The sequence below is a fragment of the Dermacentor variabilis genome, chromosome 2, assembly GCF_050947875.1.
Source record: "Dermacentor variabilis isolate Ectoservices chromosome 2, ASM5094787v1, whole genome shotgun sequence".
Taxonomy (NCBI): domain Eukaryota; kingdom Metazoa; phylum Arthropoda; class Arachnida; order Ixodida; family Ixodidae; genus Dermacentor; species Dermacentor variabilis.
This window is the reverse complement of record NC_134569.1, coordinates 225085111-225109010: the sequence shown is the minus strand read 5'-3', so window position 1 is coordinate 225109010 and position 23900 is coordinate 225085111. Positions and strand designations below refer to the sequence as shown.

At 47.7% G+C, this 23900-nt stretch overlaps 1 protein-coding gene across 9 annotated transcripts in view; it reads left to right on the top strand.

The window, feature by feature from the left end:
• Window positions 1-23900, top strand: part of Nipped-A (Transcription-associated protein Nipped-A) — a 435149-nt gene that overhangs the window by 222575 nt on the left and 188674 nt on the right. For all 9 annotated transcript variants that reach the window (XM_075682662.1, XM_075682661.1, XM_075682656.1 and 6 more), the window contains 2 exons: window positions 1422-1837; window positions 23190-23343. In XM_075682662.1, the coding sequence (XP_075538777.1) occupies window positions 1422-1837; window positions 23190-23343 (570 nt within the window). The remainder of the gene's footprint in view (window positions 1-1421; window positions 1838-23189; window positions 23344-23900) is intronic.

The window sequence follows — 23900 nt, the reverse complement described above, 5'->3', positions numbered from 1 at the left end:
GGCCAAATTCAAGTGCGGGTGCTGCATAGTTTCAAGCGGGACATGTTTCTCGTGACGCAGCCACGCGGGACAACACCATGGGAGCGACTTTCAGTTCTAGTAATTCTCTCTTTTTTTGCACCTATTACAACCAATGTGCACCTTCTTATGTTACTTTCTTATGAAGCTGTACGACTTTGATGCACGCCCCTCCTTATGCAATGCTTTCGGGCCCTTAAGGTTGAAACGAAATGAAACTGCGTAGTAACACCGGCAGTGCCCCTTGCTGGGATTTTACTAGAGAAGTAAAATCGAAACTCTTGGAAACTGGCTGAAAATGCCAGGCACATGTTGGACATGCAGCGGATCTTCAGAAATACACTTTGGTGGAATAAAATGACTTGGACTCCAAACTAAAACTTACTAGTGAACAGCTGACATAATTTTTGGGTAATTATCACCACTCGGCACTGACAAATGGCAAAGCCAATGATGCAATTTATTTCTTGACTTGTTGGGAGTCTTTTGATTACAAAAATTTGATGCTAGGGCAGCGCCATCATAAGTGGCATGCTTTTTTCTGGAGCACGGCAGAGGGTGATAGCCACACTCCTTTTCGCTACAACACACGCATGTTAGTTCACAAAAAGGTCCATCAAAAATCACATCGCCAGAGCAGGGAACCTTAAACTGATTGGGAAAGTGCAGTGCCTGTACTAACTACTGGGTGACCTTAAGTGCATAAGAATAAGAATGGGCTGGGGTGCGTTTGGCAGGCATTCTCAGATCATGAACAGCAGGTCGCCATTATCCCTCAAGAGAATAGTGCATAACAGCTGTGTCTTACCAGTACTCACGTATTGGGCAGAAACCTGGAGGCTTACGAAAAGGGTTCTACTTAAATTGAGGACGACGTAACGAGCTATGGAAAGAAGAATGATGGGTGTAACGTTAAGGGATAAAAAAATAGCAGGTTGGGGGGGGAGGGAAGAAACGCGAGGTAATGAGATCTTATTTGAAATCAAGAAAAAGAAATGGGCATGGGCAGGACATGTAATGAGGAGGGAAGATAACCAATGGTCATTAAGGGTTACGGACTGGATTCCAAGAAAAGGGAGGCATAGCAGGGGGCGGCAGAAAGTTGGGTGGGCGGATGAGATTAAGAAGTTTGCAGGGACAACATGGCCACAATTAGTACATGACTGGGGTAGTTGGAGAAGTATGGGAGAGGCCTTTGCCCTGCAGTGGGCGTAACCAGGCTGCTGGTGATGATGATGAAGTGCATAAGAAATGGCATGTCGGAATCGATGATTTCAAGCATTGATCAGCATTGATAGATTTTAATAGGCATGGTAACGAAAGTGTTGAAGAGTACATGGAGAATGCTAATGAGTAGACAGTGTGACTAACTTACCTATTGGTGTACTGCTCCCCATACCCAGCTGCTGCGTGCCTTCACGGGGCGCTTCCTACCGGACTTTGGCTTCCTGCGTGACTTCTTGGACACGTGGGCGGCCAAGGGCCAAACGGTGGAGTGGAAGCGGGCAGCCTTCTTCCGATTTGTCGAAGCCTTCGGGGACCCGGCCTTTCCGCAGCCGCTGCTGGCCAAGGTGCTGCAGCAGCTGCTCATCCCGGCATTTGCGGCCTCCTTTGAACGTGGCGAAGGGGAGGCCCTCATTGGTGGGCCCCCGCAGCCTGAGCGTGACTCACCGGACAATGTCATCTCGGTCTTCATCAATCGTGTCATCGACCCCGAGAACCCGTTTGGCACCTCGGATGCTGTGCGCATCCTCCTGCTCCAGTTCTCTTGCCTCCTGGTGGAGCAGGCCTCTCCACACATCCACGATGCAGCCAACAAGTGCGTCCGCTTTATTCATTATCTCTTGTTTCTGGGCGTGTTCCACCTTCTCTATAGAAGTACAGCGGAATCCCGATAAACCGAAATTGCTTAAGTGGAACTGCCTCTTAAACGAAACACCATCCTCTTGGTTTTGTAGTGTAGGTTTATGCCTCAGGAGCGAAGGAGAATGACAGCTGACCCAAATCGACGCCGGAAAAGAACCGCAAGTCCGGGCTTCGCGGGGCATGGTCAGGCGCCGTCTTTATTTTCATGCAGGCACGCGCTATCCGAGTTCTAGGCATCGCCAAAGGGAGGGCGCTACAATATTCGTGCATTTGTATTCAACTTTGTCTCTCAGTAAATGGAACTCCTGATAAATGGAACCAATTTCCCTGGTCCCTTGAGTTTCCGTTTAAAGATAGTCCACTGTATAACTAGGATTTGAGGAGGAAATTTGTAAGTGCTGCATCAGTATCAGTAGTTGCGCAAATGGCAAAATACCAATTGGCGTTGAATATTGCGGTACAGTTAAGCCTCGATGTAACAAACTTCAATAGAGTCAACTTCTGTTAATTCGACCTTGACAGTGCTGACGAAATTGATCGAATTATTCTACCGGTTGAATCAAACGAGATGCAAAAAAATATATATATATCAAAGAACTCCTGAGCACTTCTTACGAGTTGTGAATGCTAACGCATCAATTCCCACTTGAACGCCGCTGAGCAGTCTTTCGACTTATGAACTCCTTAAGGCAAGCCAGTGCATTTTGATCATACCTTACCGAGGTGCAGTTAGAACTCAGGTGAGAGCTTGCGTAGACAAGGAATGCACCTATAACACAGCCTTGCGAAAGTGAGGGTGACAGGTCATCGCTACGATGTCGTCTCCTCTCATGCAATGCTGCGGCAGCAGGTGTTCCTTTTCGCCCATTCTGCTCCGTTGAGGCCTGAGCCAGCAAGCGCGAGCCAGTATGATGTGGCGTCGCATCTAATGGGAATTTAAGTGCCATTTCGCTGTTACAGACGCTGGACGCCGGCTTTCTTGCTCAGTTAGCCATTTGACACATTCACATAAGAACACACCGCTGATTCATTTGGTAATATTTGCCAGATTCTAATGCGCGCTCTCTTTCTATGTGGTCAAAGTAGACTTAATGGGGAGCCAGTGTTATCCCATCACGGTGTAGGCTTTAGGTGCAAGTGAAAGCGTGTGAGGGTGGAGTTGAGAAGGACGGGGGCTTGATATGTGCCATCTTCCTGTGTGAGCAAGGGGAAAGGGGAGACATGTTGGCGGGCATCACAGCTGTGGCTGCGCATGACCGTCAGCGGGCCTGAGATCATGCAGCAGCCTGCTGGTAATCTGCCGCTAGGTAATCTGCTGCATGTGCAAAGGCTAGGCAAGCAGAGGTGGCGTGGCATCGTGTGCTGTCTTCCTGTGCATTTACCGTATAGTGCGAATATAGGTCGAGGTTTTTTCCAAAAAATATTACTTAAAGGTCACTCCTCGACTTACATACCGGCCCTTGGCACAACATTAATAGTCATCTGGCAACATGTAGGAGCGCAGACCTTTCGGCATCTGCATCGTTATCGCCTCCATGGTGACCGACGTGGCCCAACGTTAACACGGCCTACGCAGTTGGACCGACGCCATCTTACCTTTTTGTGCAGCGATTGTACCCAGCATTGCTAATTTCCCAACAACCTGCAAAATGAGTACGAGTACTCGACATCAGTTCACCGCGGCGTTTAAAAAGAAAGTCATAGAATGTGCTGAAATGCATGGGAACATGTCTGCCCAGCGGCAATTTTGCGTCTCGGAAACAAGCGTCCGGTACTGGCGAACACAGAAAGTCAAGCTGTTTGCCTGCAACGCGCGGAAGATGTGCTTTCGCGGGCGCCGCACGGTGCACCCGGAGCTCGAAGACAAGGTGGCGGATTTCGTCCGCAAGCATTGTGCCAGATCTTTGCCAGTGACAGCGGAACTCATCCGCATCAAAGCTATTGAGATCACCCTAGAATCCGGACTGCCCAAGGAACAATTCAAGGGCTCCATTTATTGGGTTCGTCGCTTCATGCGACGCAAGGGATTCACACTTCAACGGCACACATCAATCTGCCAGAAATTGCCAGAGGCATACGAGGACAAGCTGGTTGAATTCCAGCGCTATGTTATCCGTCTCTGGCAGCAGCATGGCTACATGTTGGGACAGATCGGCAACGCTGATGAAACGCCGGTGTGGTTCGACATGCCGTCGCCCACCACAGTGTGCGAACGCGGTGCAAGAGTAGTCAAGCTTCTTTCTATAGGGAACGAGCATTCGCGCTTCACGGTGATGCTCGCGTGTATTGCAGACGGCAGAAAGCTGCTCCCATACATAATCTTCAAGTGGAAGTGCCGAAAGAGGCTTTCCCACGGGATGTTCTCGTTCGCGTGAATGAAAAGGACTATATGGACAAGGCCCTCATGCTCAATTGGATTAAGACCCTCTGGAATCGGCGACCCGGCGCACTCCTGCGGTGTCCGAGCATGCTCGTCTTAGATGCCTTTTGCGGGCACTTGATCGCAGGTGTGAAGCAAGCACTCCGCGACGGGAGGACGGAAATCGCTGTCATTCCGGGAGGCATGACGTCAACACTTCAGCCACTGGACGTCATGCTCAACAAGCCCTTTAAAGACCGTGTCCGTGAACAATATAATCAGTGGATGGCCGGCGACAACCCGACGACCCCAACCGGCCGGCTGCGCAGGCCGCCTCTCACCACTGTGGCCACATGGTTGTCGCAGGCTTGGCGCTCGCTGCCCGACGATATGGTGGTGCGGGCATTCAAGAAGTGTTGCATTAGCAACTCCTTGGACGGCACCGAGGATGACATGTTGTGGGACGCAGCCAGCGAAAAGCAGTCGTCTTCAGACAAGAGTTCAGACAGCTCAGACGAATGAGCAGGTGACGAGTCTGGTGGCACCACTAAATAAAACAAAGTTTTGTGCCTTATAATTTTTATGTTGACTTCCTTGCTTCAATGTAAGGGGTTGACCTATATTCTGCCTCGACCTATATTCCGCATTATACGCTAGTCCTGGAGATTGTGTACAGTGCAGTCGAGAAAGACGAAAAATATTATCGTTATAACCGATGATCGCTATATCTAGACTGCAGTTATAAAAAAAAAAAAGCGCGGAACGTACCTTTGCAGCTCCGAACTCGATTTCGCTACTTGCTCTAAAGAATAGATGATGTAGAAAGTAGGCTGTAAAAGACAAACTTTATTTCTAGTGCCAATGACCGTGTCAAGGGTTAGGCGCGCCGAAATAGCCCGAAATCTGCACTTGCTTTTGCGGCAGCTTCAGCTTCACAACCGCGGTGTGCATGGATTACAGCTGCTGTGCGAACACTGGCGGCAATCCTTTAGCATGCATAAAATCAATTAAGGAGTCGATCGACGACAGTGCACTTTGCGTGGATATCGTGGTCAGGGTCAAGGAGCCACTGTCAATCTCGTTGTCACTGTCGCTGCTGCTGACGCCACCATCGCACAACTTTGCCGTCTGTCGAGACAGCACATCTTCGGCGATCGCCTCGTTGGTGACCTCATCGCAGAACGAGGCGGCACTGTCTGCAGTCAGAAACTTCTCCATCAACGCACCGCCTGTGTCACCAGTAAGAACGAGCTCCTAGAGCTCGGTTATGTCGGCGGCTTCCACCGTGTTGGTCTCAGTGGGTTGGGAAAGTTCGTGCTGACGCACAAAGCCCGCCTTTTTGAAGCAGTTGTATATGGTTGACTGCTTTGCTTCATACCATGCACCATAAGCGAAGCGCACGACTTTCAAAAGGCTGATCTTCAGGTTAGGGGGCCCGTCTGCATGGCCCAACGGGCCAGGAGCTGCGCGGTCAATGGCTAAAATTCGGCCCTCCAGCATGCGCCGCCGATACAGGACTTTAAAGTTGGCGATCACGCCAGCGTCCAACGGCTGCAGGCCTGCCGTAGTATTCGGAGGCAGAAACATCAATTCGACAGATGTTAGCTTCGGGTTAACGCTGTGTGCACTACAGTTGCCAAGTAGCAATACAGTCGAACCTTGATATAACAAAACTAAATTTAATGAAATTCTCGAAATAAAGCACCTTTTATTTTTCCCAATCTCTGCCCCAATGAAAACCATGTATTCTTTTCCGCGATTTAACGAGGTCACTTTATACTGTACTTCTGATTTAACGAAGTCCTCGCGCATCGCACGCACGTACCAGGAGCCTCCTTGACAGGCAGACGAAAACGTTAGCTGGGCATACAGTGATTTGCATGCGCCCTTTAATGCTCAAGTTCTCCCGGCACGCTTCAATACGAGGAGCAGAACGTGCCGCTGTGCCATCTTTCGTGTACGTATGAAACACGCAGCGGACGCGCTCCTGTAGTGCTAGCCGGAGTGCCTCAGAAGTTCCGGAACGCGTCACGCTATGATGTCACTGGCCTGTTGGAACGGGAAAGTGCCAACCGGAAGTAAGTTTACGAACAGTGGTCGCTGGGCACGTTTTCTCAGTTGGTTATTTGATCTCGTTGGGCCTAGGTCGTCGTCCTATTCACGATGAGTGGTGCACCTCGCAAGAGAAAAAGTTTTGAGCCTTGATGTGAAGGCCAAAATTATCACCGATGGGATGAGTGGCGAAAAGAAGGCGGCTGTTGCTGAAAGGTATGGAATTTCATCGAGCTCGCTTTCAACAATTTTGAAACTGAAGGACAGTATCATGAGTGCCATCAGTGCTGGTGGTTCAGGCCAACAAAGAAAGAAGGTAAAGGAAGCAGCTTACGTCGACGTAGAAAAAGCTCTTTTCTCATGGTTGCTCGATATGCGCGCAAAAAACATGCCGTTGAGCGGGGCCATTCTTCAACAAAAGGCCCTTAACTTTGCTTGTATTCTTGGGCACAACGACTTCAAAGCCAGCAGCGGGTGGCTGCATCGATTCAACGAACGGCATAGTATTGTTGGGAAGGTGGCCAGCGGAGAATTAGCTGAGGCAAACTCAATTGGAGCAGCGGACTGGTTGCGTGATCGTGTTCCCGACATTCTATCACGTTACAATGTCTCTGACATATATAATGCCGACGAGACCGCATTTTTCTACCGGCTGTTGCCAAGGAAGACGTTGGCTTTGAGAAATGGAAAGTGCCATGGCGGAAAACACAGTGAACGGCGTCTCACTGTTCTGTTGTGCGTGAACATGGACGGCAGCGATAAGCGTGTGCCATTCGTATTTGGCACAAGCGAGAAGCCACGTTGCTTCAGTGGAAAAAGGAGCACGCCAGTCAAGTACGCCGCAAACACAAAGGCATGGATGACAAGGGATTTGTTCAGCAACTGGCTGAAGGATCTGGATGCTGAAATGCGCAAAAGGGGTTGAAACATTTGCCTCCTTCTGGACAATTGCTCAGCGCATCATGTTCAAGGTTGTGTGCTTTCCAACATTGAGCTTGAATATTTCCCTGCCAACTGCACCTCCCATATACAACCACTCGACCAGGAAATAATAAACAGCGTTAAGTGTACATACTGCAAGCGGGTCTTCGAAAGGCTTCTGCTGAACATCGAGCTCCGCAGAGAGACGAAAATCGACGTGTTCATGGCCTTGGAGATGCTTTCGCGGTCGTGGGAGGCAACACATAGGGAGATCGACATAGTAGTTCTGCGGAAACCCGCAAGGTGGAGAGCAGTAATGAATAAAGGGAAAATCATACATCACCAGTTCGTAGCAGTTGCTACTATGGAAACCCATACGGGTTCCTCGAAAGAAAAGCCTCATAGTTGAAGAAAAATTCGTCCTGGTCCGGGACTCGAACCCGGGACCACCACCTTTCCGGGGCAGCTGCTCTACCATCTGAGCTAACCAAGCCGCTAGCAGATGGCAGGGCGAAGTCGAATTTCTCGACATCACGAGGCAAGGGCACGAGCTTGACGTAGTAGTTCTGCGGAAACCCGCAAGGTGGAGAGCAGTAATGAATAAAGGGAAAATCAGACATCCACCCATTCGTAGCAATTGCTACAACGGGTGGATGTCTGATTGCTGCCTGATAGATGTCTACAATTACATTGTAGCAATTGCTACGAACGGGTGGATGTCTGATTTTCCCTTTATTCATTACTGCTCTCCACCTTGCGGGTTTCCGCAGAACTACTACGTCAAGCTCGTGCCCTTGCTTCATGTTGTCGAGAAATTCAACTTCGCCCTGCCATCTGCTAGTGGCCTGGTTAGCTCAGATGGTAGAGCGGCTGCCCCGGAAAGGTGGTGGTCCCGGGTTCGAGTCCTGGTCCAGGACGAATTTTCCTTCAACTATGAGGCTTTTCTTTCGAGGAACCCGTATGGGTTTCCATTGTAGCAATTGCTACGAACGGGTTGATGTCTGATTTTCCCTTTATTCATAGGGAGATCGTAGCCAAATGCTTAAGGAAGGCAGGATTGAAGGAGGGCGTTTCTTTGAATGAAGAAGCAGAGTGCAGAGCAAATGACGGTGACGAAAGTATGGCATACACAACAGATGTCGTTGACTCGTGGCAGCTGCTCTGCGATCAGGGAGGTGAACCAAGCGACATGACACTCGAGGGCTTTGTCTTCAGCGATGCTTGCGCTGTGACAACTGAAGAGCTGGACGATGACGCAATAATCCAGAGCGTCACAGATGCAGAAATGCAGGACGATGACTCGGACGAAGAACTCCAGGCGGCAAGCAGCATAGGTACACCGAAACAAATCACTGATGCGCTGGATCTCTTACGCACGTATGTGGGCGTGCACTCGCAAGAGCAAGCCTTAGCAGCCCTGTCAACCTACGAGCGCCTTATAACCCTGACACTTATTAAAAAGTGGCAGATGAAGCTGACGGAGTTCTTCGCATTTACCTGAGTTGCATAGAATTGCTCTGCGGGAAGCTAAATAAAATATTTCAGTGTTCATGAATCAACGTCGTCATTGCTTTACTGAGCGCGGTATCATCCGATAGCTGCTCGGGAGACACACAGTTCGATTCGGTGTCCGATCCGGCGTCCGATGCGCCGGAACGGCAGCCGGAATCGAGGTGTTTTGCCGTGCCGAAGTGCCGGATCGGACGTCCGGCGTGCAACAAACCGGGCAGATTTCGTCGTCCGACATGTCCGACAGCCGCACCATCGTCTGGCCGCAGCCAATGACAGCGTGGCTGGCATGTGACGTTCCCTCCACGGAGGCGGCGCTGGCTGGCCGGTTTCTCGCAGCATTTTTTTTTTCCTTGCGTGCTGCAGTTTGTTTCCGACGCAAAATAGTTACCAGTTCAGTAATATTATCTCGAATGTGTGCCTGTTATGCAAAACAGCGCCTAGTACACTAGCACTAAGCTACTGGTGAGATCGGGAGCTGCGACGCGAGGGCATTTCGCGGGCAGACGTCACACACCGACCGTCTGAGCGAGGCTGCTCGCTTCGCTTGCACGTTTGCCCTTCGCAATGGCTGCGTCTAGTAAACGAATTGTATTTAATTACGGGTGACCTAACTGTACAGTCTTAATTGTTTTGGCAAACATAAGCGCTCTTCGACGAGCTCGGGTTGGATTGTAGGCGTCGAAGGCCGCGGCGTCTGCCACGCTAGGCCTACCGGCCCTATCGCTGGCTGTAAGCGGAGCCTCCAGTGCAAAACGCGCCGTCGTGAAGTACTACTTTTCTTCCTTGGTCTTCAATTATACTGTCGAACTCGAGCAGCCATTCTTCGAACAGATCGCGGGTCATCCACGCCTTCTTATTGCTGCCATAGCGGACCGGGATGTGCTGATTCTTAAAGCATGTTGGCTTCTTTGATCGCCCGATCATGAAAGGCTTGAGACGATGGCTCCCGTCCATGCTAACGCACAGCAACACGGTCACCCTGTTTCCAGTGCTTCCCGCCGGGGCATCGATCTCCTTTAAGAGCGTGAGTCTTTGACAGCAACATTTCAAAAAACAGAGCAGTTTCGTCGCAATTATATACAGTGGAACCCCGTTCATACGTTTTTCACCGGACCGGGGAAAAAAATGTAACAGCCGGGAAAACGCAACAGTGAGGAAAGCTCCGAAAATGAAAAAGTGCAGCTTCAACTATGGACAATTTATTTCCACAAAGTGCACTTAGGACCTAAAAAAGTCTAGAATGGTGGCTTGCCGTTTCTTTTGCTCGCTAGAAATCGCCACACGTTTCTCAATAGCCTGGAAGGCCGCATTGCTGTCAGCGTCGCTGTGAGGTGCGACGTACCTGTGGAGGAGGTCCATAGCCGCGACGGCTTCTCCAAAGCTAGGATTTGGCAACTCCCCGGCATCATGCGGCTCGTGCTCCGTGTCGTCACCGCGCCACGCCAATGGCAACGGACGAAGGAATATCCGCGGGAAATTTTGCCCTCTATGGCGTCATCATGCTAACGATTGTTTAGTATTGCTGCTGAGCGCGCGCGTCCGAGCAGCCCGGTTGCGCGCAGCGCGGCGTGGGAGAAATGTAAACAAGAGAGGAGATCTGGCCCGATAGGCGGAGCAACGCCACGAGCAACGCCAACTTTCGGCTTCACTTTAGCTTCACAAAGAGTGACGTCAGGGCCTCTCCCGAGTTTCCTTCCTCCGTGAGTCGACCCGTCCAACAACCATGCGGTGACCGTAATCACAGTGATGATAGTGAGAGCATTTTTCACGAATGGCCACCTAGTGGCGGCCTCTTGAATTGGCGTGCGGCTTTTTGCAGCCAGTTCCATTGCCAAGCCTGGCCAAGCTCGGTCAAAACTCGTCAAAAGCCAAAATGGCGGTTGGAGTGCGTTGCCTACTTTAGCCCAGGCGGGTTCGAGTTGCGACGCATCATGCTGGAACGTTTTCACAGCTACTACGTAACAGCGGGGTTCCTTATACATTGGATCCTATGGAAGCTATGCCGGGACCGGATGAAAACGACGTAGCAGCCGGGAAAACGCAGCAGTGAGGAACGTAACAGTGGGGTTCTACTGTATGTCCTTCTCCGTGTAGCGCTCCAGCACGCTGGGCAGCTTTGGCTGCAGCCACTGCTGCTTTGCTTCTGTGTCCAAAGACGCCGCTTCCCCTACCACGTTTTTGTAAACGATTCCGTGCCGCTCTTTAAAGCACTGAATCCAGCCTCCCCCAGGCTCAAAATTTGGGCGTCCCAGAAGAAAAGCGAAGTTTTTCGCTTTGGTGTCAAGTATTGGCCCACTAATAGGCACATTATGCGCGTGGGTTGTGATGAGCCACTGGTAAAGCGCCTCTTCAACATCGGCGTACAAAGGGTCTCTAACCCTCTTTTCCGCTGATAGGCATGGCCGCTGATAGCTCCTGCCTTCACAATCGCGGTGCTCCCGGTTTTCAAGATGGTTGATATCGTCGACTGGGCGAGCTCATACTTCTTCACGAGGGCGCTCACCTTGAAGCCGCGTCGAGAGTCCTGCAAAATATCCATCTTCGTGTCAAGCGACACAGCTTTGTGCTTTGTCGGCGCCATATTCGTACTGGGTTGTACCGTTGGTTGCACGCTGCTTTGGTGGCATCAGCCTGCTATTGCGAGAGAGAGAGAGAGAGACAGAGTGTTGGTGTCGTCCCACTGCAAGTGACACTATCAGCCTATCAGCCGTGGGGAGTGGACTGCGCTTCGTAACTCTGAAGCTGAAGAATTAGTGATGTTTTGTTGTACACGATACCACTGAAGTTCTCAGCCGAATAGTTGACCTGTGTTGCTGACAGTCTTTTATTACATAAATACTTTTTCTTTCTAATTGCTCTCCAAAATAAAGAAAGGCTTTCCTATTTGTGTCACTTCCCAGGTGGGCAGTGGTCTAAACTGGGCAGTGGCAGTAGCCCTAAAGAACAAATAAAAAAACTCAGTGCCCTTCTACTCTGTGAAGAAAGATGACTAACGAAGACCCTTAATGGCGAACTGCACTGCACCTCCACCAAGGGTTGGCCCGGCATTGCACTGTCTTTGGGATCGGCACACATATGGGAACTGCTTAATGCCTGCTTCACTTACCTCGCGGGTCAGCGTGGGATTGCACTATCGGCCCATGTAGGGAGAGTAGGGAGAGTAGGGAACCAGCTCTTAACAGCTTCACTGTAAAAATTAGTTACATCTTTGTGTGTCTTATTTAAGTAATAAATTAATTAATGACGACGAATGTGGGAGCAGTGGCACGAGCACGTTCGTGGAGTGGCGCCGAGGGGCACCAATGAACCAGCTGTGGAAGATGGCGACGGTACTGGTGCCAATCCAGGTGATAATAGTTTTGTATCTGCACATGGACACGTTCCTGGGGGAACTAGCTCTTTACGGCTTCGCCGTAAATATTTTGCCTACGCCACTGCAGGTGAGTTATCGTAACGTCAATCTGCACTACATAGGGAAGTGTGGACAACGCATTGGTCCGTTCTACATGGTTTCTACGTATCAAGTAGGTGGCGGTGCCACAGGAAGCCCAAACAATCAGTCGGCGATTGTGATTCTGTCAACTTATGCAAAGACCACAGATCTTTGGACATTAAAGGGGGACAGGGCAATGAATTCTTTTTTTAATGGAAATAAATTAGTGAAATTTGGCATGCAGGTGTGATTTGTTTGCTGATACAACTGAAATTAGTTTTGTGCTATCTATTATACCATATTTACTCTAATCTAGGCTGACCCCGAGTCTAAGCCGACCCCCTAAAGTCCGAAGCCAACGAAAAAAAAAATATATATATATTACCTCGAATGTAGGCCAAACAAAAGAAGCGAGGACAGCGTTCACAAAATGCGAACAGCATTTATTGAATCTGAACGTGCAGAGCTCATTTAACGACATCGTCGCTGCTAGACTCGTCGCTGTGTTCTTCGTCATTGTCACCTTCAAACAGTGCACTATCTTCGGTACCGTCAAGCGCATTAGATATGCTGCACTTTTTAAAGGCGCACACAATCAAAGTACCTGGGATGTCGTCCCACGCTGCAGCTACCCAGCCCGCCAGCTGCGATAGCGATGCACGTTTGATGCGGCCAGTTGCCGTTAGCATGTGGTCTTCATCAGTCAACCAGTTCGTGTAATATTTCCACAGACGATCCTTGAAAGGTTTGTTGATGGCTGCATCAAGTGGCTGCAACTGGCCCGTCAAGCCGCCTGGTATGACAGCGAGGTCCGTGTTTGTTTGGGCGAGTGCAGCCTTCACGTTGTCAGTTAAGTGCCCACGGTAAGAATCGAAGACAAGAAGCGAGTTTTTTGTCAAAAGGGCTCCTGGACGCCGTCGCCACACAATCTTAACCTACTCTTCCACCATCGCACCCATCATCCACCCATTCTCATTTGCCCACACAATGGCATTTCTTGGGAAAGTTTCTCGAGCAGGCAGTGTCTTCCTTCAAATATCATATAAGGAGGGAGTTTATGTCCATCAGCTGTGCAGCACAGTATCACAGTTTCGCGCTGCTTCCCGTAGCCCACAGAGCGCACCTTCACCTCCTTGGCACCCTTTTCATTCATGGTGTACGCCACTGGCATATCAAAATACACAGGCGCCTGGTTGGCATTGCCGATTTGCCCAAGGTTGTAGCCTGCCGCTTCTCTCTTTTGCAGCATGTAACGCTGAAAAGCTATCAGCTTTTCTTCGAAATCGCTTTGCACCTTCGGGTGATTGAAGTGCGACGTCGGAGGCTGAAGCCGAAGCGCTTCATGAATTTCTTAAGCCAGCCCCAGCTGGCTTTGAGATCCTTTGGAGTTAGGCCTCGCTCCCTCGAAAGTTCCCTAGCTTTCTCTTGGGAGTACTTCTGTTGTCACTGGAAGGGCAGCTGCTCTCTGCGTCCGAACAAAGTCGGCCAAAACTGTCTCCACTTCGTGGTGATGGCCTTTCTTTGGTCCGCTAAATGCTATCCTTGTTGCAGCCTGTGCAAAAAGCTGCTGTCGTCCCCTCCAACGACAGACGTTTTTCTCATCGACACCGAAGTCCCGCCCGGCTAGAAGGTTCCACGATGTCTCTGCGGCTATCACAACTTATCGCTTGAAAGCGACACTGTAGTGGCATCTCGACACTATAGTGGCAACACCACGCTGCACACCGATACGGCCGACACGACACAGGTCAAAACTGCGACTTCGCTTGTGTACAGTTGGCCACTGGCACGGCTAGTGGCGGCTGCGATAATGACTTTTCTGGATGGCGCTAGCTATGCACCATGTTCAGCAGTTTCAATGCAAAACCGACACGTTTTTCTTAAAATCTTCGAATCTAAGCCGGCCCTAGAGTTCGAAATATGATTATTTGAAAAAAAAACTGTCAGCCTAGATTCCAATAAATACTGTAGTTTTCAAGTTACAACAATTGACAGCCTCTAATGGTCGTCCCCAAATTAATTAATTAATTACACTCAAGTTCACCAAGATTGTCTCATCCGCATGTTCACAAAGGCCCATTCTGTGCAATAAAGCTATTGGTTTATTTTTTAAATGCTGAAATGAGCATTAAAATATTTTTTAAAACTTTCTTATGCGTATTATCTTACTAAGAACTTTTGCAAAAAGCCCATTATAAATTTTTCTTATGAGGCGCTGTTAAAAATGGACAGCCTTACTGCACTCATCAATGTTTCAGGACCTAAGTGCAAAAGCCAATGATCTTGTCTTCATTCGTTGTGAAACGGCACTGGGATGACTGAAAGCAACTGCGCAAAAAAATGAAAGCTGAGAAAACTGAGCTCGAAGTTTCATTTGTTGTAAACATTTGAATCTTTACTTTGAGCACCTAAAACCTGCCTGGGATGTAGTCCTTTGCCTATGAGGACACATTTTCTTTACATATTGATGTAGCTTTTGCATTCTTGCAGCAGTTTCGTGCACGATAGTTGCCTCTTTGATCGTTGTGCACCCATCCGTCATGCAGAGGCAGTGACAGCGCATTCAAAACGTCCGCCCTTGTCGCTCATTGCGCAACCTCTTTATTAGTGAGAGTTGGAGCTGAAATCCGCAGTCTATTATGTGACATAAACTTCTGCTCAGTCGATGTCGCGTTGCCGTCACCATCGTTCGCGGTCGCACCATCACCATCGCTCGTGGTCGCGCCTTCACAATTGCTTGTGGACGTGCCTTCACCATCGCTTGTGGAAGCGCTGTCACGATCACTCGTGGACGCACTGTCACGGTAGCTCATGGTCGCATCATCAGCACCGTATGCGGGCACGCTTTCCCGCTCACCCACATGCGCCAGTTGTGCCTCGTCAACAAGCTTGGCGGCATCCTCTTCTATGAGTAGCTTTCTCCCTCTTTTCTGCACCTTTCGTGGTCTTCCGTACACGTGGGCCATTTGGAACTTGATTCCTTTGGGGCTCATCACAGAAAAGGTTTGCAAGCTGCCACGATCATCATTCGTGTTGATCAGAATGAACAGCTCGCTGCCGTGCATGTGCACGAAAAAAATTCGTCAGGAATTCAAATCTACAACTAGTAGGAGCGTGCCATGTGCCCACGTGACTACTGTGCCCAATCGCAATTCCACATTTGCCTTTTTTCTGCTTGCGTTTGCTGGTTTATTTTTAGCAATTTTTAGCTCCAATCTCTTCTCTTTACGACGATACCAAGATGCCAGCGCTGCGTGAACGGATAGCCGGGTGATCGACGGTGCGGCAGGGCCTTTCAAAGGCCAATTTTGTCACAATTTTTGATGACAGCACTCTAGGAAAGTGCTGTTTTCTTAATTTCTACCGCATACATTGTTATAATATTTCACCACGAGGTAAAAAGGTCCATAGATAAAGAAAAAATGTAATTCAGAAAATTGAAAATTTTGACAATTTGACCATTTCAATTGCCACATCCTCCCTTAACTTTTTGATGTTTGTAAATTTAAACGGATGCCAACATCTCGGTCACATGCGTCGATTCTTAGATATGTGCAGCTGCTTGGTCTACGTGTTTTGTAGATGTGCAACCTTTGAAGATGGTATTTTGCTTGTAGTACAGTGCTGCTGATGGTGTGGATAATGGAGACTCTAGTGACTTACCTTATAAGTGGTCGGCATTGTGTAACAGAGTTTGAAGTTTGAATACAACGAAGTGCCTATTTTACTGACTTTGTTATGTTGAGGTTAAACATATAACAGTTAAAAAGTATATTTTCGATTTCTTGCACGAACACAGTTGACATGCATTGTTTCAGCATTGGTGAAATATGCCCGCTCAGTTAAAACTAAAAGGACGCATTTTAGACTTGCACCAGCTTAAGCATTTACTGTCAATTTCCTATTTTTCGCGCTCCCTAGGGGTCACAAAAGGACTAAAAAATTGGGCAGTAAAAAAAATTGAATGCTTTTTTACTGCCCTCAAGGGGTCAAAGCGCCCTGGCACGTTTGAAACAGCTCTAAAGGCCGGCCCGTGCACATATGAGGTTTACCGGTGCTCGTGCTGGGACAGGAGACGGCGGATGCACGCATGTATATTGAAGGAATACATACCATGCCCTGTGACATTTCCCCTTCCCAGTGATGGCATACTTCACCGCAATACTTCGCGTGTGCTTCACCGCGTAACACTACTGTATTTAGGCGAAGCGAACTTTCGGGAACCGGCATTATGCAATGTGTCGGTGATTTCCGAGCTTTGAAGCCATTGGAGAAGATTACAAAAGCGGAGCCGGTGCCATTGCGAACAGCACAGAATTCTTCCAATGAAAATCACGGCACCTAACAGCAAGAAGCTTGGTAGCAAACATCAAAGTAGCTAGGCTTAGCACTGTAGCAGTGGTGGCTATGGCTACCAGTGGATCTGTGTGTGAGAGCACCAATTTGAGGAGGTGAGATAATCAAAGTGGCGGTGGCGGTGGCTTTGATTAATGCCGTTTCAGAAAATCAGACAGCGTAGGTTCTTGCATACGAAATTTCAGACAATCTTATACATTGATTCTATGTGGTACATGGTGGGTCCCGCGAGAGCGTCTGAAGTATTGGGCGTCTGGAAAATCGGTTGTTGACTGTATTTGCTGAAAACTAGGTGTGTGTTAACATATAAATATGAATTGAATTGTGAGTAATTTAAAAATCTTATTGGCAAATTGCATCTGTTCTTCTGTAGGCTAAAATATTTAGTGCATGACCCACGATCCAGTGCCTTGCTGCAGTCAGCCACTGCATGGTTTATGCTCACTGTCGTCGTCATTGTTGATTCATTTTTGGTCAGCTCTCTATAAACAAACAACTGGTGCTGGTTCCCCAATGATGAAATCATCCTTGCGCACAAAGTATGCGGGACATGGTCCTTCATGTGACGAGGCCTCAGGACTTCGTGACTGAGAGGCGTTCTCTCTTTACGGAGTCTGAGGGGAAGCAATGCCAGATATGATACATCGCCGCACAAATTATGCAATTTAAGGTTTCTTGCGCAAGATCTCTGCACTTTAATTAATTGGTGATATGCTGGAAAAAATCATTGGTGTGAATTAAAATGGGAAACTTGTAGAGGTCCGCTGACCATGTGCGTACTGAAAAGCCATACAATGTGATGACACAGTTGACTTCCGTTTTTTCTGACGCCCAACCCTGTCTGTGCCTGGAGTTGCCAGACTGTACATGCAACTTAGTTGCACAACTTTTTCTAGTCCTACCACTTTGCAATTTGTATCGAGAGGTGCAGTAGTTATCATGCTAACAAGGCTACCAGCACATTCAAATCTCGTTATAATGAAACAGTATACAGAAAACTCTGTTAGTTCAACTCCTGTTAATTTGATATTTCTGTTAAGTCTCGACCCATGGTCCCAGCTGGCACTCATGCATTTTTATGGGCCAATAGTTTTGTTATTTCGACCCCAAAGCTGCCCCTTGCCAGATAATTCGAACTTGACCAGTCAGCGAGCAGGTGCCTGACCCCTACACATACGCTGCCATTAAGGGGGTTGCTATCTGACCCTGATAACGACCCTTTTAGTGGCAGCATGTGCCTAGGTTGAGCTTAGGGGACAGGAGCACGGCTCAGCGCCAATAGGGAGGCTGAGGGGGGAGTACAGGATGAATGAGGAGCCAATGAGCAACATGCGAGCAATCTGCTTGCAGTGCAGTTGGCACAGTCCATTCATGTTTCAGAGGATAGAGCGGCGTAGAGCTGTGGGCACAGCCCATTCGTGTCCGGAGGGTTCGAAGGGCGACTGGAGAAAGCCGCATGGTGATGGCTGGAAAATGAGCGTGCAACGGCTGTTGGAGCAGCAGCCCATTGTGCAGCAGCTCGAATTTCTCATTTTCTTTTCAAGGATTTGGCTAACTTTTGGCTTGGACACTCAGCAGCCAGACTTCATCGTTATAACCAATAATGCCGCATCAGGGCATTGTAGTAAGCAGTTATTTCACCATGGAAAACATACAAAAGTTGATGGTGCAGCATCTTCCCATTGTTATAACCGATATAGTGTTAAAACCGGGATCGTTCGACTGTACCTGCGTGCACCCGCCATTTCCTGTTACAGTACAAACACTGATTTGTCTAATAAGTGTGCTGGCAGGCCTTCAGAGCTTTTACGGATCTGCCAGTTGTGATTTGAGACGTTAAGTGCAGCAAAAGACATGCATTTATTTTTTAGACTTGCCCAATTTTTCGTACGTTTTTGCAGCCGAAAGAGAGTCCTAAAAATTGAATGTTGAGTGTACAACTTGCCAAGAGGGCAATTAAAATAGTATGTGGGGCGCACGCGGCAGAAGGTGGGCGAGAACAGAAAGGACCAAAGCATTCAGGAATTAATGAGAAAGGGAGCATGCCGCCGCTTCTTTGAAGGAGCTTGAGCCCAAAAAAACAATGTGTTGACTTACGCCAAGATGCAGGTATTCCTCATCCAAACTAAAATATACTTTTTCAAGCAGTGAAATGAAACACTGTGGCGTTGTGCGTGGGCTGAGAGTATGTGATGTCAGGACAGTTGAGGTTGACTTGCCAGCTGTTGAGAGGTAACACACTGCGGGCCTCATATCGATAAGCTCGCTATCAGTTGATAGAAATAGCTCATGTTCTAAAATATTTACTTCTGTATGCATCTCCTTTTTATTCGTATTTGAGAATGTTTGGCTCGATTTGCAATTGGTTTTACCATTTTTTTCCTGAAGATATTATATTGGCTATGCATTTTACTAACCCCTCTCTTTTGTTTTGTTTATGAATAAAATAAACACTACTCCTTATTATTCAAACTGGATTAAGTAGCTTTCTTCATAATTTTTTATCGTGCTTACTAGCCAGTGACAGCATTCAGGGTGACATGGTGTGAGTCCGTCTTGACATAAAACAAAATTCTGTGTCACTAAGGAAATTTTTCAAAGGCATTCTGGGAAAACCTGAAAAATTTAGGGAATTTGGAAATGTAAACTTCGTAGACACCCTGACCAGCCACCATGTTTTAAAAAAAAAACCAAGTGCATGTTAGATTTCTTTGTTTACAAGCTTTAATGTCATTTCTGTGTTAGTTTTCTGCTTTGGAAACATAAGACAGCTTTAGTTTAGCGTACGCTATATGCTATAGTGCAGCATGCACCATGCAGCGCACATTTTTTACAGTTTTAGTTTGCCGGTGAGATCCTCTGATCTCAGAGGCCATATGCCGTCGTTGAGGCTATTTCCCGACTGTGGCGATAGGTGACACTGACATCTCGAATGTTTCTTTTATTAGGCTTCGACTCGTTCGAAATGAGAAGCGATCTGGAAAACGCCACAAGGTTATCCATAATACTCTGTCGTTGAAGCGGCCTGAGACTAAGAGAAAGCCGTTAACACAATCATTTGCTACAGACGAAGTGCATTTTGCAAAAGCAACTCCAAATACAATTCGAAGCGGGCAGCCGGGACTGCTGCCATGTTTCATGCAAACCCCGCAAACCACGTAAAGACGCAAACGCTAAATCTGAGAAATAGCATGCGTACGCTATACGCTATGGATTGTTTAGCGTTCTGCGCATGCGCAGTGACGATCTGCTATTTTATAGCATAGGCAATGGTATAGCATATGCAATGCTAAAACTGTCAATAGAAAGTGGGTGCACGTTTGATTTGGAGGTGTGTTAAAAATGAGGAAATGCTGCCAAATTAGTCAGCTGTCGGTCTCCTCGATTTGGCTGCACTTTTTGCACTAGTTCAGAAAAGTGTCGTGCCAGTGCAGCGCCAGTTCTTCAAGTGTAAGTGTAGCGCGACACTAGCGCTCTCAGTGCAGCGGTCAAATCGAGGACACAAGTGGAAGAACGTACAGGCCTTCGTCTGCTGCGACTGGGCGACTGTGGCTTTTCTTTTGTTGGTGTGTGCCGCGAGCTTAAACGTGTGCGCAATGGCCTTTTTGGTCCTGTAGAAAGAATTTATGTATTAGTACCTAGAAATTAGTTCAACTTCGGCATCATTATTTAGAAAGCATGACCGAGCGCGGTTTCCACACATTTCTGAATCATATATGGCACAACGTTTCAAACGACTGACTGATGTGGTTTTTAACGTCGAGGTAGCGGTAAGCTCGTGAAAATTAATACAAACGACTGTGACCTGAGGGAAAATCCCGGCCTTCAGTGCACTTAGCAGTAGCTGAACCCGGAAAGCGCCCTTAACAAGATGCTGCGTACACATTCTGAAGAAAACTGGCGTCCGTGCTGCGTTACTAATAACAGGCACCGTCGATGCCTTCTACCAACACCTGCATGGCCACGGAGGCGCATGTGTCGTCTGCTATCAAAAGCCTTGCACTACGTGCACGAGAAAAGAACTTGCGGAGAATCTAGTGCCGAAGTGTACATGAACTCGTGCAGCACGACGTCAAATCGAGTGCCGAAGTGCAGGTGGCGCTAGCTGCACTGGCAAATCGAGTGCTAGAGTGCTGCACTCCCTGAACTAGTGCAGAAAGTGCAGCCAAATCGAGGAGACCTGGTGTGTTTTGGTCTTTTTTCTGAATCTTGTTTAATGTGGTGAGGTTTTTTAGGTCCCATGAAGGTTAAAATAACGGAAGTCAACTGTGTAAGAAATAATAGATATAACAAAGTAAAAGCGATTCTTCTTGAAATCCCATTAGTGATCTATGTACTTAAAACCGCATTTTAACGAAGTGAAATTGTCCTCCCATTGGATATAACAAACTACCGTATTCGACGCATAATGATCGCACTTTCTTTGTAAAAAGAAATTGATGCAAATTCAGGGGTGCGATTATTACGCAGGGTAAATTTCCCACGAAAAGAAAAAAGAAATGTTTTTAATCCTGCGTTTGCTGCGAGATGACAACAGGTCAACAAGCAGGCGGCTGCCACTGAACAGTGTGGGACACCAAAACAAAAATGGCGGCCGGCGGAGCAAGCCGAACGTGCTGAACGCGTTTTTTCTTTTTTTTTTTGTTCTCGTGAGTGCATTACGCGCGTCGAAACAGATTCTTCCGTATCAGTAATGAATAATATCGTAAATATTGGCAAGCTTGCGACAATAATATAGCCATGTCCACTTTGAGGGGACAGAAACAGAAATGGGCGTGCTTAGCTGCCAGTGACATAGAAACACATGGCGGGCATGCTGCGGAAACTGAGGCATTTGTCTTCACTGCTATCCTAATAGAGCACGTTTCTGCTAAGGGTGGGCAAATATCTTAGCTGTGTTACAAGCGTCGGCGTATGAATAGGATACACTGCTAACGTATCAGTGTAAACGTAGCCACTATCATTGTCGCTCGCGATTTGTTGCATGCCCACGAGTGGAGACAAAATAAATCAAAACGTGCCTTTTTTGTTGTTGTTGTTGACCAAAACAATTGTGAAGCTTGCAAATAATAAAGCCAAGGTAAGTTTGGTTGTAGCTTCTTTTTTCACGGAAGTGCGGAAAGTGATGAAAGGAATGAAATGGAGCATCTGCTTTAAGAATGTTTGGTGCAGCAGACTGCTTGGTATGTCTTCAAGAGTCATTCACGTGGCATTCGACAGATGGTAAGCGCGATCATCATTAGATAGACTTGGCACACGACAAATTGCTGCGACAAGTTCGGGGTGCGATCATTACACGGGAAAGAAAAACAATCAAATTTTGGCGACAAAATTCAGCGGTGCAATCATGACGCGAGTGTGATCATTATGCGAGTAAATATGGTACCTTCGTCTCTGAAACAAAAAATTTTGCCCATTGCAGACCAAGCATATTGCTTTCCGCCGGGTCCAGCATTCGGTCAGTCCCACGTTAAATATCTCTTCGAGCCACACTGGTCTTTTTCACTACCGTGCATAGCCACCTGCACTGTGGTCGCATACAAGCACCTGCTCATTATTGTACTTGTCTCCCTCGCTGCATAGCTGCGCCAGTGCATAGTGCGCCAGTGCTTCGCCAGTGCATAGCTGGCGAAGCTAAGCTCACAGGCGCATCCTTTGAGGTAGCCATCTGGGATACCATGCTAGCCATGCCTATCTGTGCCGCGTCGCACATCGGTGGTGTTGCTTGCGCAGGGTGTGTGGAAAACCAGTGCCTCCAGTTCGCTTTCTCGCTGCAGCGTGTCATGCAGGCCAGCGCAGCTCAGCGTGACCTCCGACCAGCTCCGGAAGTCATGGAGGTCGCCCAGTAATTGACGCACCATTTTGTTTGCCACGTGCTGCTCGAACAGAATAGGCTTCGTTTACGTCACAGCGTGCTAGCTGTTCCCTACGTCTATGTCACTGTTACACTGGTTTAACGACATTGTGAGTGAGCCAAATAGAAAGAGGAAGCAAAAGACCGACACCTTGCAACAGAAGGAGGCTCTTGTAATGGCTCTCACGTCAGATGCTAAAAATTTGTGTGTTGCACACACCGAAGTTTCTTTATTGCTTATTTATTAAAATTTCATTGCATACATGGCCGCATAGTTGTTCGACGGGCTGCGGAGCCATAGCCTTCTTTCCATGTTTAAATTTGTGCACACCATCGGCCGTACACTGCATAAAAGAGCAATAATCGATGCAACAAGGTAATGGCTATAATTAAGTAATTTTAGCTTCAACTCTGCTATAACGAGCTTCAAGTGTACATATAGAAGTACTGTGAGGGGTTAGGGCCTACTACAGAACTAGAACCCCGACAAGAACTGACTTTATATTTATGAAAATGCAATAGAAGATAAAAGAGTAGAATGTGTAAATGAGCTGTCAAGCATTGTAAAGAAAGGAAGTCGTTTAGAGATTGTAACTGAGCTAAAAAAAAAAAAACAAGAAACGAATTGGAATATTTTGCTGTCCCTACTGGGTCAACTCAGGACTTCTGCTGAAAAGTTGGAACTGTCTTGTTAAATTTGGGACACTTCACAACCCTAAATATAACAAATGTCTGTTGCTCCTTACTTATCCATTTTCAAGTTTCCTCTTGAATTTATTTTATTTTATTTTTGTTTCTTTAACTACCTATTTCTGCAGACGGCAGGGCATTAAGCTGCGGCGGCTGATGACCTTCGCTTGGCCCTGTTTGCTGGGCAAGAACTGCGTTGATCCAGCCACCAAGTACCACGGCCACCTGCTGCTAGCCCACATCATTGCCAAGTTTGCCATCCACAAGCGCATTGTGCTGCAGGTAGGCCTCAACACCGCTTTGCACCACGAGTGAGACGGCTGACTGAAAGCAGCCAAGGGGCTTGCGTGCTGACTGCTCTGCTGGGAACGGCACCGCACTTCTGCCACATGCATTGAAGGGACACTGAACAGGAAATCAGCGTAGGCTGGTAGCTTTCCTTCAAAACTTTTTTCTTTTTTTTTTTCAAATATTCTTTCATTTGGGTGGAAAGTGTTGGTTACAAGAGAATACGTAGGCCCACGTATCCTTGAGGTTTGCATATGCTCCTCTGCACCGATATGTTGGTCTGACACAACGGATTTCAAAGTACAGTCAAACCTGGATATAGCAAAGCCCTGCTTGTAGCTAAGGGCTTTCTTGAGGGGGGATGCAACTTCTGTATCGCGAAAAATGAGGGGGAAAAATCTATTAAAAAAGAAGTACATTTTCAGTTTCATACATTCTTTCTGTCTGATTATGAAATATTTTGCTTGGACACCATGTAGAAGTGCTCTAAAACGTATCAGCCAGGCTGGCAAGAAATTTCTTGAAAAGCATGATAAAACGCCATTTTTCAA